The 15461-nt window shown below is 39.2% G+C and overlaps 1 protein-coding gene across 1 annotated transcript in view; it reads left to right on the top strand.

Annotated features, from left to right (window-relative positions):
• Window positions 1-15461, top strand: part of EXOC4 (exocyst complex component 4) — an 850866-nt gene that overhangs the window by 703787 nt on the left and 131618 nt on the right. Inside the window, exon 14 of the mRNA XM_010357736.2 lies at window positions 2504-2682. Coding sequence (XP_010356038.2) covers window positions 2504-2682 — 179 coding nt within the window. The remainder of the gene's footprint in view (window positions 1-2503; window positions 2683-15461) is intronic.

Raw genomic sequence — 15461 nt, 5'->3', positions numbered from 1 at the left:
GTTTCACCTTAAGTTGGGCACATTGCTGACCCCAACAACATCAGGGTACTTTTACCAAGAACACATGGGATAATGGATACTGGGTAGGCAGCTAATGGCTTCTGTCACAATAATTAACATCTTGAAAATTCTGATGAAAGTAGGGACTGTAAGACGCTGCGGTTGGTATTTGTAAAACTCACCCTTGATATGTAACATATTTCCTCCTGCTCACTCTCATCTACTTAAATTCATTCATCATCCCGCTAAATAAACTAGCCATCTCAACAGACCTGAGAATAATAATAACAATAGTAGTTTTTACCAGGTAAAAACTGTTTGCACTGTGTTATGCACGTAAAAGCATCAGCTGAATGATTTGCTTTAAAATTTTCTAAAGTGGTGATGGGGAGGCGTAAATAAGGATAAATGGAATAAGACTTCCATGAGTTGCTAATAGTTGAAGCTGGAAGACAGTTACATGGGGGGGTTGTTATACTCTTCTTTCTACTTTTATAATTATTGAAATTTTCCCAATGAAAAGCTTTAAAAGTCGCATTTAATCCTCACATTACTTCATATCAGGTCAGTTCTTTTACCCCTGGATAATAATGCTTGGAGTTAAGGAGTGTCACACAGCAAGCAAGTGGCAGATTCAGTATTCAAACCTGGGTTTATCTCGCTTTGAAGTCTATGTCCCACCCTTGCCACTCAAGGAAAACACTTTTCAGACAAGCAGCCTGGGCATCACCTGGAAATCAGTTAGAAATGCAGAATTCAGGGCCCCACCCCAAGACCTTTTCCACACCCCTTAGATCAGATTGGTGCACACCCACATTCCATGTGCTGGGTTCACTGCTCTTCATTGCCTCAACATCAACTGTGGCGTTTCCTTTAGAAAAGATAACCCTTGGCTAAAATAAGGAGGCTAGTCGTGTCTCACTTCTTGTTAGCATAAACATTTTAGATAACCATTTGATTCACAGCAGTTGTTTCTTTCAACATTGGGCATCTGCTGTAGTGCTGGGTGCTAAACGCCTGTGTGTCAATTAAGCATCTTTCTGACTATGTGTCAACAATTTTTATTAATCACTGCATGCTCAAACTTAATTTGACTTGTTCTAGTTAAATTAAGCCCTTGCTTCTTCTCACTTAAGGTGTGTTAGATTTTAAAAGCCTTGGGTCTTACAGAAAACTCTCCAGGTGCCTATTTCAACCTCCTCCAGCATCAGCTTTGCTTACCCACCTGTGTGTAACTTTCTCGATTTTTTTTCCCTAACAGTCGCAGTCTTTTTTGGGGGGGGGAGGGGGGATGGGCGGAGACAGAGTCTCATGCTCTGTTGCTCAGGCTGAAGTGCAGTGGCACGATCTCAGCTCACTGCAACCTCTGCCTCCCGGGTTCAAGCGATTCTCCTGCCTCAGCCTCCCGAGTAGGTGGGACTACAGGTGCACACTGGCACACCTGGCTAATTTTTTGCATTTTAGTGGAGACGGGGTTTCACTGTTGTTGCCCAGGCTGGTCTCGAACTCCTGAGCTCTGGTAATCTGCCTGCCTTGGCTTCCCAAAGTGCTAGGATTATAGACATGAGCCACTGCGCCCAGCCCTCCGTCATCTTTTCTAATTTTAGCCCTTTTCATTTTTAAAAGGAAAGAGAGCTGTGGAAATTAGGCAGCCTGAGTCCCAGCTTTGCCACTCACGTGTCATGTAGGCAGAACAGTTAACTGTCGGAGCCTCCAGTTCTTCATCTCCGCAGTGGCTGAGCTCTGTGATCTCAGGCCCCTTCCAGCTTCATCCTTTGTAACCCCTATAACTTGATTTTTCAACCCCTCCCTGACCCTGCAAAACGTTTTAGACATTGGGCTCTGCGTGCAACCCACTCGATTATATTTTTCCAGTCAGTAAAAGGATCCCAGCATTGATGTTTTTTAATTGGTTTCTCTTTCCAAATGCTAAATGCCTTAATAGTTATACTTTATGTGTGTTGGATCCTTTTTAGAACAACTTAGTAAATGAATAAATGAAGCCTGTCATCCATCTCAGTTGTAACCTACTCTTTTAAAGAGTAGGGTCTTTGCCTTTGAATATTATTCAGTATTTTCTAGGTGTCAGATTAACTTGGTGGTTTTATTTTCACTACAATAAACTTTAAACCATGTACATATTTAACACCCTAAGCTGTTTGTCAACCTGTATAGCATGAGAAGAGGCAAGGAAAACACCTACAGGAGAGCAGTATAGACGCCATCCCCAGGAACCATCACTGTATAAATCAGGCCCATGCTCGTCCCTGTTGAAGGCACAATCATTGGAGTCACTTATTTCTTCTTCTAAGAACTTTTTCCCCTACCAGAATCATGCTAAGCCGGCATGTGATAGTTGTCTCACAAAGTGAAACCTAGGGAAAAGAGCATGCTGTAAACTAGTGATCATGTCAGTCCTTGTGCTAGGTGTGCCTGAAACAGTTGCCCGGTCCCACCTTTTCCATGCTGTATATATGAAGTGTGTTTCCAATTTGCTTTTCAGGGCAGCTTTTGGCAAGGAGTCTGAAGTTCTTATTGGAAACCTGGGTGATAAATTAATCCCTCCACAAGACATCCTTCGAGACGTCAGTGACCTCAAAGCCTTGGCCAACATGCATGAAAGCCTGGAATGGTTGGCAAGTCGAACAAAGTCAGCTTTCTCCAATCTTTCTACATCCCAGAGTAAGTATCTAGTAGGAAGCTGTTGTGGGGACAGTTGAGGAATAGACTGAATGTGTTCATTGAAAGATGAGAGTATAAACTGGTCACCATGTCGGGGCGCGTCTCAAGTTGTCAGAAGATCCTGGTTAGAATTCTGCTTGTGTTGCACTTCTCGTACTTTGTGATTCTGGGAAAGGAACTAATCTTGGTTTCCCTGTGTGGAATGTGGGAAGCCAGGAAAGGCCCATGTTAACATAGCTTGATATTAACATAGCTTTAGAAATATCAGTTCATCTAGGATTGAGCCACTGTGTCTCAAGAATAGAAAGGAATACCTTTTTTCCTGCTTACAGCAACTTCTCAAGGGCAGAAACTGTCTCAGAGCTCAGGGCTGTGTGCACGGCTGACATTCTCATTTTACTTGGCATAAAGCTAATTTTTTAATTGGAGTCATAGAAGTGATTAAGGTGCTAGAAAATAGAGTCAATGAAGACAACAATTATTCTGGAAAAAAAGATGGCTAAGAGATAGCAATTATAGATTTCAAGGAAATTAAGGAACAGAACATGAAATTAGGGGGAGCCTCTTTTTCTGTCAAGGACCAATGACTTAGAGAAAAATGATTTGAAAAAAATGATTTGAAAACTTTAGGGCACATAAACTTTAATAGCTATACAATTGTACTTAAAGCATTACTTCAGGAGTATGTATAACACAATTGAAATAGAGACAAAGAAAACATGATATGAAGAAGACATAAAGGAAAAGGCAGATTTATTATCTATTTATTGAGACAGTCTCACTCTGTCGCCCAGACTGGAGTGCAGTGGCACAATCTCAGCACACAGCAACATCTGCCTTCTGGGTTCAAGCGATTCTCATACTTCAGCCTCCTGAGTAGCTGGGATTACAAGTGTGCACCACCACACCTGGCTTTGTGTTTTTAGTAGAGATAGGGTTTCGCCATGTTGGCCAGGCTGGTCTCAAACTCCTGGGCTCAAGCGATCCACCTACCTTGGCCTCCCAAAGTGCTGGGATTACAAGCATGTAATCCCACCACGTCCAGCCCAAAAGGCAGATTTAGATGCATGAATGGAGAGATAGAAACAGGATAGAAAAAGCAAAAAAACAACAGGAAGGAGAAGGAAGCAAAATCACCTCTGAATTTAATATTAGGGCTATTAGACAATTATTAGAAAGAAAACATTATTTGCACTGTGCACAGCAGAGTGAGTTTTCTTTAATCACCGTCATTTGAGAAGGTATTATTACTTGATTAGCCTTGTTTCCAGCCTAGAGATGGAAAGGTGTGGATTAAATGCACAGGGTGAATTATTCCCTTATCCTCTCAGAGTCTAAGGAGGCCCTTAAGTGCTCACTGCTTATATGGCCTCATGCTGATTCTCTGCCTATCCCAAGGGCCAATGCAGGGGTGGGAAGAAGGCACTGAATCTTTGGGCTTTGGAGGGAAATCACAGAATCTGCACTAGAAATCTTCTTAAAATATTACTGTATATTTATACTTTTATTCTTATGTCTTTTATTGAAAATACTACTTATTTTTGAGACAGTCTTGCTGTATTACCCAGGCTAGTCTTGAACTTCTGGCCTTAGGTGATCCTCCCATCTCAGCCTCCCGAGTAGCTGGGACTACAAGCATTCATCACTATGCCCAACTCTGAAAGACTGCTTTTTATCTGATGACAAAATTATACAAGTTTATTCTCAGAAATCTATAAGAATAGAAAATGTGTCTACCAATTAAGGATAGCTTGGGCACAGTATTACTTTTGATCAGATTCTACATACGGATGTATCCTTAAAGGCCCCTTTAAGTTTATAATCCCATAGTATCAGGCAGTTCTATTACAAGCAGCAGTTTAAATTACCCATTTTATCTGCCAAACCCACTCTGCTCCCTTCTCCCCTCTAGAAAAAGTCAGAAAGAACTAATTTTTCTTTGCTAGTTTTGCTAGTTGCAAAATGAACAGCTCTAAAAAAAGGTGCCACTTGCCTCTTTTCCTGGTTTTCTTTGACTTGGAAATACAGAGCTGCTTAGGTAGTTTATTTAGTAATGTTTGGAAGGAGTGCTGTCATTTAGTATGTCATTAGCATCTAATATTTAATGCTACAGTCTCTTGTTTCTAATGACACAGCATTCTAGATTTCTATTCTGCCCATTCTAAAAGGGCTTCACAAAGCAAGATAGTACATAACCTCTGTAGCAAGCCACTGAGTGATTCACACAGGCTAACCTGGCATCAACTGTTTTCAAAAGGAGAAAGATGCATTCTGAGTTACGCTTAACTTTGTAATTGCACAATTTAGCTGTTGTGTTCATGTCACTGAAAGTACCCCATAAAGTTGATGTCTAATTCGTGCCTATAATCATCTCTGTTATTCTGACAAAGATCTCATCTACCACGCCTGTTAATCCTTTGCCTCATGTTCTCAGTTCCATTTTATAACATAAGTTGTACCCTCTCAGTTCCTTCCAGGGTGATTATTCCACCCAGTGAGTGATTTAAGTAACTGTCAGCATTTTGAGGATCAGTGCAAAACCCAAGTGAACTATAATCACTACTTATGGTGTCTTTGCTAAAACAAAGCATCAAGCAAGCCTGGTTTATCCTGCTAACAGCAAGCCTGGCTCACCCCCACTTACGTGCTCTTTGAATTCCCAGGAGAGATGCCCATTGATGTTTATAATTTGAACAAAGCAGAGGATTCTCTGATAATGACTAACTTTGATTGCCCTATGTCAGTGTGACTCTAGAAGGGGAACAAGGGGATGCTTTTTAATATTTTTTTTTTTCGAAAAGTGAACCAAATGATTACTGCAACGAAAGTTTTTCCAAGTCTGGAGACTAGAGAACTTGAGGACAATGCTCAGCAGCGTGGGAAGAAATCAAGACAAGAAGATGTTCGGTTTATTTCTTGTTCCCTGTTCTGTTAACTATTTGGTATGGTAAAGGCCATGTTTTATTAAGCTTAAGAAGCTATTACTGTGATAGGGTGGAAAAAGTTTGCAGAAAATTATTTTCTTTCTTTTTTTCTTTTTTTTTTTGAGACGGATTCATGCAGTGGTGCGATCTCCACTCACTGCAAGCTCTGCCTCCCAGGTTCAAGCGATTCTCCTGCCTCAGCCTCCCGAGTAGCTGGGATTACAGGCGTGCGCCACCACACCCAGCTAATTTTTTGTATTTTTAATAGAGGCGGGGTTTCACTATGTTAGCCAGGCTGGTCTCGAACTCCTGACCTCGTGATCCGCCAACCTCAGCCTCCCAAAGTGCTGGGATTACAGGCATGAGCCACCGCGCCCAGCCGAAAATTATTTTCATAGTAGAATATCTCTTCAGATAGGACAGTAGGATTCTCATCCACCTGAACATTTCATGTCAGGTATTACATTTAGAAGAAAGTAGAGAAAAAAATTCCACATTTTAATGGCGGAGCATGGCTGGCTATATACATTGTTCAGCAGGTTAAAACTGATTACTTTTTTTCTAAGGTAATTTTTTCATTTCTTTTCGTATTTGCCTAAATGTTTCTCTAACTCCTTTAGACATGAAAGGGTCTCCTGGTTGTATCTAACTCCTGACCACACCAAAGGTCCAACTCTTTTATTTGCCCTACCACACATTTGCCCTGTTCCATCTTCTCTGGTATTCTCCCCTCAGTCTTTCCGACACTGGTTCTACTTAAGATTCTTTCAGTTGAAAGTCACAGACTTAATTGAAGGAAAAAGAATGCATTGACTCATACAACTGATAAATCAAAGGACTTTAAGAGTGGCTGGATCCAGAGGTTCTCCAAATATCATCAGGTCCCAGGCATGCTTACACACCTGCTCTCTCTCTCTCTCTCTCTTTTTCCCGCACACCCCACCTCAGTCTCAGCCTCCCATCCCTACCCCTAGAAGACCCTTACATTCAGGACCTGCTTTAACAGATGTGCTTTCAGTGCAAGGAAGGTGAACAGGAGCATATTTAGCCTTGAGCATTCAGGATGTAAGTTTCTACTTATTTTCCTGCATTAATCACAATTTCAACCTTGTAATAAAGGCACAAATAATGCTGGCTTTTTGTAATGCTTGCTGTTTGTAAGATCCCTAAATAAAGACTCCGAAATTGTTATCATTAAGAAAATTCTCAGAACAAAATATGACCTACATAAAAATTGTTAGACTATTTTTCAGTTTAACATTAGTGATTTTCTTTTGCATCTTATCCTTTTGTTTTAAAGATGGATTGTTTTTAAAAATAGACTACACAGAATTTGAAGGAGGCTCAAGGGCTTATTTTGTCTCCATGGCTTCCTTAGGGAGGCCCTTCTCTCTATCTTGAATTCTGTAAAAATCTCTGGGATTAGAGATTCTACAACCTCCTTGATTATATATTCTGCTCCTTACCATCTAGGAAGTCATTTTTTTTTTTTTTAAGTGAAACCCCTGTGCTTCAGTCTAAACCTCATTCTTCTTTTATACTCTCTTCAGAAATTAAATGATGACTATTAACAACTGTTTTCTCTATAAAATATTGTAATGCTTCCAAAAACATTTCCGTGGCCTTGTACTTCCCTTTCACTGGATTTTAAAGATTTTTGGGCCTGTGACAATTCCAGTCTGTGAGTCAAGGACACCCAAATCTAGTAGGATTAGGAGCCCCGATCAGGCGCAAGTTCAGTCTCTTGGACGATGATTTGGCTGTTGGCTTTTGTGAATGTGGGGCTTAGAGTAGGATCTTTGACACCAGGCTTACCCACTCCAGCTCTCTGAGTTCCCGTTGCCGAAGTTCTTGCTAAGCCCACATACATGAATAATAAGAGTAAGAAAAACCATGCCCTAGTCTTTTTCAGTCTGAGCAACCACAAAGTTAAACATTCTTCTAATTTTTCGGGCAAAAAAATAATTTTGGTTACCAGAATTGGTTTGTGAATTGCAGTATTGTTATACAATTATTTATATACTTCTTTCTTAAAGGTAAATTATTGTTAGGCATCTTACAAATCATCTGGTCTAACTCAGTCATTTTGCACATGAGCAAATTAAGGTCTCAGAGTGGTTATATCACCTGTCTGTGCCAAACTGAGATGGAGCAGGTCTTCAAATTCCCAGTTTAATTTTCTTTCTACTACGTCAGTTAGAGCCACCAATGGGACCTTTCATGCCATATTCCTATTAAACCACTCCAGCAGTGTGGACATATTTTATTTTAATGGAAGCACTTTAATGCTTACAAGTAACTTGTGATCATTTCTGATCATTTTCTTGTACCTAAACAGAATTTCTACACCTAAATACGTGGAATTATTGTACAAACCCCTCTTAAATTTCATCTTAGTTGCAATAAAACATTTCTCTAATTTGCCACTCTCTATTTTTGTTTTGCACATGTTTTCTAAGTTAGAAACTCCATCTGTCTTGTTATCATGCCATGTAATATATTCTAGATATTGCTTTGTCCTACACAGTAGCCACTAGCCTTGTGTGGCTATTTAAATTTAAATTAATTAAAATTAAAAATGTAGTTCCTCTGTCATACTAGCCACGTCTCAAATGCTCAGTGGCTGTTATATTGGACAGTGTAGGTATAGAACATTTTCATCATCACAGAAAGTTCTGTTGGCCAATGCTGTAGATCATCACCGAGGTCATTAATAAAGGTTAAAAATAATTCCAGTCCATATACTTAGGCTTTGAAAGATACTTGAAATGCCTACCTAGTTCTATCAAAACATGGTGAACTACTTTAATTGTCCAGCCTCAGATCACATGTACTCTTCTGATGAAGGTTGATGTTTTTGGCTCTGCATTATCAAAATTTCTCCTATTGATGTTAACTAATGCTAAAAGGGAAAAGGTTTTGTGATCAAATAGACTGGGAAAATATTAAAGTACATTAAATATAATTCAATACCAGAAAACCTCTAAAATCTTTACTATATTAACCAGATAATTACAGCAGTGGAATGTTTCTTAAACTTACTTTTCATTGGAATTCTTTTCTCCCAGCGTATCTCACAGGGCTTTTTGTCCATGAAACAACTTCCAGGTGACACTGACTGATGCTATATTTATATAATTTGTTTAGAATAGTTTATTTCTTCCAGCACCATCAGGCTCAGGGCAGATGTTCCACTATTGTGGGAACTTACTTTCATATTATTGGCAAATTTGCATACTATCAGATGACTTATTTTGCAATTTGGTTGTTTGATTATTTGATTCATTTCGTGATTTTTAGAAATGTTCAAGTCAACCAATATAAAATAACCATAGTTTCCCTTTCCGCCTGTTTCAGGCTTGGCTACTGCTATACTGACCCTTTTCCAGTCATTGTGCTTTTCTCACAATTCTCAAAGATTCTAGCTACAATTTTATAACACACCCCAATTTATGGCATAATGTCAATATATCCATTGTGGGGCTCCTGGGATTGATTTACGGTAAAAATTTGTTGTATAATATTTTTAGATTAAGTTGCAAAGATATTACAGATAATCTCCTTATGTCTCTCATCCAGTTTTCCCCATTGTGAATATATTAGTATGATACATATGTTGCAACTAATGAATCAATATTGATACTTTATTATTAATGAAAGTCTATAGTTAGTTCAGATTTTCTTAGTTTTTCCCTGATCTTCTTTTTCTGTTCTAAGATCTCATCCAGGATGTATCACATATACACTGCAGTTTTCCCATATCACAGTTATCACATATATCACATAATGATGTCTCCTTAGGCTCATGTACACTGTGACAGTTTCCTAGACTTTCCTTGTTTTTTATGACCTCGAGAGTTTGTAGGAATTCTGGTTGGGTATTTGTAGAATCTTCTTCAGTTTGGCTGTATCTGGTGTGTTTTCCTGATGAGACTGGGCTTGTGGGTTTTCAAAAGGAAAACTACAGAGGCGAGGTACCAGTCTCATGAAATCACATCAAGGGTGCATATCATCAATGTAACTTATTACTGATGATGTCTGGGATTGGTTTTGTGCGTCCAATTTGTGTAGTCGTCTCTTGACAGTTCCTTCCGAATTTTGGATTGACTCTCCACTTTCCTACTACAAATTGCTTATCTTTCTAGCAGCTGTTTATTTTTTTAACATGATAGAAGCATCTTATTATAAGCCCAATGTTTGGATGAGTTGAATACTTGCTAAGAAAAATGGTTGTCTACCTTAAACAATTATGCAGTTGATATGAATTATAATCTTGTGGGTCTGAAAGACTGTGTGGGAGGAACTGTTTTTTAATACCCTGAGCCACTTGACTAAGGCCTGTAGCTACTTTTTGGTTGCTACATATGCTAAACATCCCTTAGTAAATATATACAACCATATTAATTTCCAACAAAACCATGCTGACATTGAGAGAGTTTAACTAAATTTCTGCACTAAAAATAAAGTCTTATTTTAACCCATTGTAATTAAACTGTAATGTGCAGTGTTGACTCAAAACCCATTCACAAGTGGAACTCGCTTCCTGAGAAGTCCTTTTAGAGTAGGATACCGCATACCAAGCTGCACATCAGTTACAATCAGTTAGAGAGCTTTAAAAATACTGATGCAGAGATTTTGATGTAATTGTTCCTAGGTATGACATGGGCAACAACAGGCTACACCCCAGACCAGTCAAATCAGAGGCAGAGAACCCATGTTGTAAAGGAGTGGTTTTCAGCCTCATCTCATTAGAAATGCCTGTGCTTTTTAACATATCCCCAGGCAATTTTAACAAACAGCCAAGGTTGAGAACCACCAATTTAGAGCCCCTAAAAATTGATTCTTCAATTTCTGTCACTCTCTATATTTGGGAAATGCTTTGTAATTATTTTGCCAGTTCTTCTATCCTCTGAAGCTTGAGATTAACGTGATGTCCCATTTTACAGACGAGAACAGTAGGCATGGAGATACTGTACTTCGTGTCCATGCCGGAGTCAGGACCACAGCCTTGCTTAGCAGTTGTTAGCTAAACTGTCACCCAAATCTGATTAAAAACAAAAATGTTCCTTTTACACTTTTCAAGCCAGCTAAATGAGAAGGGCATAAGGAATCTGTGTCTCTCAACACAAAAGGCTGCAATTGCCAAACCAATGGAATGAATGTAGATATGTCATTGAAATTATATCATTGAAAATAAATGGAAAAGGCCTAGGTGTTGGTCCACCCCCATCCCCCAAGTGCACAGTTGTGCAGTATTCCGGCATGTTTTTATGCATTCCCTGTGGTGATTTAATATTTTCTATGAGATGGAATGTGAATTTTCTCATGCTAGAGCTCACTATCATGGACTCTTTGTGCCTTAATAGTAAATGAAAAATAAAATGCAAATCACCCAGCTGTTTGTTTTTCTGCCTTGGCACAAATGAGAATAAGAATTTCCCTACCCAAGATCTCATGGGAATCTGTCATGTTTCAGGTTTGCGTTTGTCAAACCACTAAGCCAGAGTTTTCCTTGTCATAATTTCATCTGATTCTTTTTAATTAGAACTCTATGCATGGTAATTCCTCTCCCGCCTCAGTATTTACAAGGTTCAAATATTTGTTGACTGTTATCAGACAGCTCCTCCTCAGCCCACCGTACATGTTTAGTTTCTCTAATCACCTTTCTGTGGTTAGACTTTCCACACCCTTCATCGTTTTTCAGCCTTAGTAATTGTCATTTTCCTAAGCTGACTCTCATATTGTGGCTTCATTTCTGTTGTTCTTATTTGATTGATGATACTTTCCAAATTCATTGCCAGTTGGTTGATTTCATGATGATGCTATTGACTAAGAAAATTAATTTACCATTGGTATTATATTTTGTTCATGAGCTTCCCACCCCCTGCCTGACTCTAAATATATTTTGACCTTATCTAATTAACATTACTTGTACTTCTGTGTGAGCCTTTCTCACTTTTAAAAATAATGTCCAAATATATTTCCATGTTGTGCTCGATGTCTCAACTAATCTTTTGTAGGTACAAAAGCACCAACTGATAATTGTATGATGATCCAGTTTTGTTCGTTGTCAGTCTTAATTGTACTCTGTTTATATTCACAAACTCATTGAAACTTATCATAATGAAGAAAGAAGTGTGTGGAAAGCCCCTGTGCTTAGCGTGTTCACCTGATTCTTCTTAGCCCTCTTCTGAAACCCACGTTGTTACTAGGAATGGAGATGCTGCTTATTTTTTTATTTTCTAAGGAATACCATCTAGACCTCTCTGTCTCCTTCTGTTTATCATGCAAGCTTCAGAGTGACCCCAGTGGGGTTCCCCGTGTTTCTTGGTTTTGAGCACATTTTAAATTGCTGATACACAAGGGTTACCCCCTTTGTAAAACATCTCTTCTCTCTTGTTTTCCCTCTCCTGTGATTGAGTGTCTTGAATGTCTTCCCTCGGCTCCCCAATCATGGTTACTTTTGACTCTCCTCACAATTCATGAAATTCTCCTTTTAATTCATAGAATCTTTGTAATTCTTCTCCCTTAGTCTAGGAGACATAGAGCACATATTTCACTTTGAAGTCTGACACACTTAAGGACAAATCAGGCAAGCTAGTATATAACCGGGGAAACTAGCCTGTCTGACCTAAATAGGTCTTCTCACCTGTTAAATTGAAATAATGATGCATACTCGTTGGATTGCTCTAACTATTAAATGATCTGATGAACTTGAAGTTCTCAGCAGTGTCTGATACACAGTGAGGCTCACTATGGGGTTTCTGGGCTTCCTAACGTAAATCTTATCCCTGGAGCTCTCATTCGCTGTCCTGGGTCTTCCCCTTCCTCCTGCTCCTTCAGGCTTCTTTTTTCTCTCAAGTTGTATGATTGCTTTCAAAACTGTTACTATGTATGCTCCTAAATCATTTCCAGTAAATCATGGCTCTCACTCACCAGAACTCCCAAAGTGTTTCTGAGGTCATGGAAGTGTGTCTGAGAGTGGGCCTGCATCTGAGGGCCTACTAGTGCTCATCTGAGAAGCCAGGGTTGAATTTGAAAAAGGCATCTTTTGTTCTTCAAAACTGTGAAAACAAGGCTCAGCTATATTGAAAAACATGCCAAATCCAACCACAATTCCCTTCTGTCAATCAGCTGGTCGTTAGTAGAGTTCACTGTCCTGTGCGGATTAGAAACCAGTACCCCACCTCCCTCCGTAAGGAGGTGATTATCAACTGTGGAGCTACAGAAGGCTAGTGCTGTGGGCGTTTCAATGTCATTATGGAGTTCTAAGTACTTGCCCATAAAAAATTATGTGGCTGTTTCTTTGGAAATACCAACATTTGTATCCATAAGGGAAATATTTTATTAAAATATGATAATATCATGGATGCTTAAGTTTGGTGGCTGGGAGCTGCCAGCTGAATGATTGTATCTTCAAGCAAAACTATAAAATGGAAACAACCAGAAGAAACATAAATGAAAAAAAATCTCTGGGAAAGAGGAGAGACAGAAGGAGTTCGAAAGCAAGAGAAGGCTCTAAAATGGCATGCTGAAATTGCAGAGCCAGAGAAGATGGTGGAAATGCAGAGTCGCCAGAGCCTGAGCCGACACCCCGCACAGCAGAGAGGAGGAGCGGCTGCTGCAGCAGAGTGACTTGAACAAGACATCTGAGGGGACTGATGTGGTTGCCGAGCAGAACCATGCGTTCCAATGAGGAGCAGTGGAAGATTGTACCTGAAGGCGCTGATTGTGCTATTCAATCTGGCCTCTTATCTAGAAAAACCCTTAGACACTTGGTTGCTTTAAAACCTGAGATAAGCCCAGGAACCCGTGTGAAATCATGGCTTAATGAACTCCTCACCAGAGAAAGAGTGTGTCTTTCCATTCTTCACCCTTGAAACTAAGTTTAGATCTCCTACAAAATGCAGTGGGTGAGGGGAGACAAATCCTGACAGGGAAATCAGAAAGAAGATGGAAGGGCTGGCCTGAAGTGACGTGGAAGAATTCTCCATTACCTCGTGGGACTGAATTTAGAAAAATGTTCTAAATGTGAACTGGACGTGCTTTTTTTCAAAAAGCTTCCTTATTAATCAATAGTGCATAAAGACTTTTTCCAGACAGCCCAGGAAAATGTAGCAAAGGGGCAGGATGTGCGAATCGTATGCGTGTAATGGCCCCAAAGGATACTACGGTAATGATCATGGATTCAACTTTTAGATTACGTTTCAGACTTTCAGGGACCTTTATAACCACTCATTCTTAATCTCTTATCCCTGCCTCAAGCTGTAGTTGACAAACCAGCCTTTATATTCTCAGTTTTACAAGGCATGATCATGAAATGCAAAAGTTTGGCAGTTGCCCAACGTCAAAATCAGTCAGTGACAAAAATCTAGACCACATCTGTCTGTTCTCAGAGTGCAGACCAGAGTGTCTGGAAAAACAATATAATCACCTATTATAAGTTATGAGTGACAGAGCTACAAGCACACCAAACCAGTGTGCCTTTGTTTCCCCACGGAGGCAATGCTGTTGTTCAGCCATCTCCCAAAGCCACAGCAGCAAGGCGAATGCAATGCTGTGTGCCTAGTATAAATGGTATTGAATAAAACATTTAGTATAAATGGGTATTGAATAATACACTTTAAAAGAAGGAGTGGGGAAAAGTGAGCTTGACATTATTTTAGTCTCTTTCAGAAGCTGAGATGTAAAAGCTGTACCTCCTGCCCCCAAAGGACCTATTTTGGAACCAAATTTGGTAATCATGCATTCAGGGAGAGGTTGTCTTATTATCTTAAATTCAATACTGTGATTTATATTAAATATTGTAAATTATACAATAAAAGATTTGCTTCTTCATATGGGTACAGAGGTAGGTCAGGTATAGGTCTCTAAGGCATAGTGTTCCTTATTAATAGCAGTTAATTCTGTGTACTAACATCTTTGAGCTCTGGTTGTTGAATCCTAGGTGGATTTGACTAGAGTTCTTAACCAACGTCTTAATCCAATTTTTATGAAAGGAAGAGTAATGAGGACTTTTCAGTAAGACTGATGAAAAACCTAAGTGTCTTTATAGAAGCCAAGAATATCTGATCAGATTCTTCAAGGAAGCAAAAATCCTGTAAATGTCAGAAAGATGTTACATGCTGGAAAACCCCTTTGGTCAAATTCATCTAAAGAAGGTACTATTTGTAGGTGACTTTTCAGCAAGTCTGTCAAAAGCTTCTTGCTACAGATAAAAATTCAATAACCTTTCACTGTGGATGTGCCACAATTATCACTAATTTAAAAACAGTCCCTCTAATAGAGTATTTTATCATGCCGGACAGTCTCTGCATTGTTCATTATTTAGTGTTTGCTAAGCTGATGGCACTTCCACCACACTTTTCTTATCTCTGCTTCTTCAGAATTGGATTTTATATTTCCAAACCAGCCAGATATGACAAGTCATTTTCGTCTCTCTTGTCTTTTAAGAAACGCAAACTTGATTTCTTTTTTTTTTTTCTAGCAATCACCACTTAAAAGATTAAACTTATTGGAAATGTCTGTATTAACTAGCATTGGGATGTGCAGTAAGGCCTATTGCATTTTAATTGCAACTGGGGGTCTTCCCTGTTTTATTCTTTTTATTTTCTAATACATGTGTATTCTCTATCTCTTTGGATTCCCCCATTCTGCTAAAACACACAGTGTATGGCAAAGATGAGGTATTATGAAGCCTGATGTAGTTAGAAGACAAGGCGAGGAGAGTATTATCAGAATTATTATATTATAGAACCTCCAAAAGGTGGTGATAAACGATATAAGTAGATCTTTCAGTAAATATAGACCGTCTTTATATGAGAAACTTCCTGAAAGGAAAATGATAAAGTCATT

The sequence above is a fragment of the Rhinopithecus roxellana genome, chromosome 6 (genome assembly GCF_007565055.1).
Source record: "Rhinopithecus roxellana isolate Shanxi Qingling chromosome 6, ASM756505v1, whole genome shotgun sequence".
Classification (NCBI taxonomy): Eukaryota; Metazoa; Chordata; class Mammalia; order Primates; family Cercopithecidae; genus Rhinopithecus; species Rhinopithecus roxellana.
The sequence above is the reverse complement of the archived record's forward strand: the minus strand, read 5'-3'. Positions and strand labels throughout refer to the sequence as shown.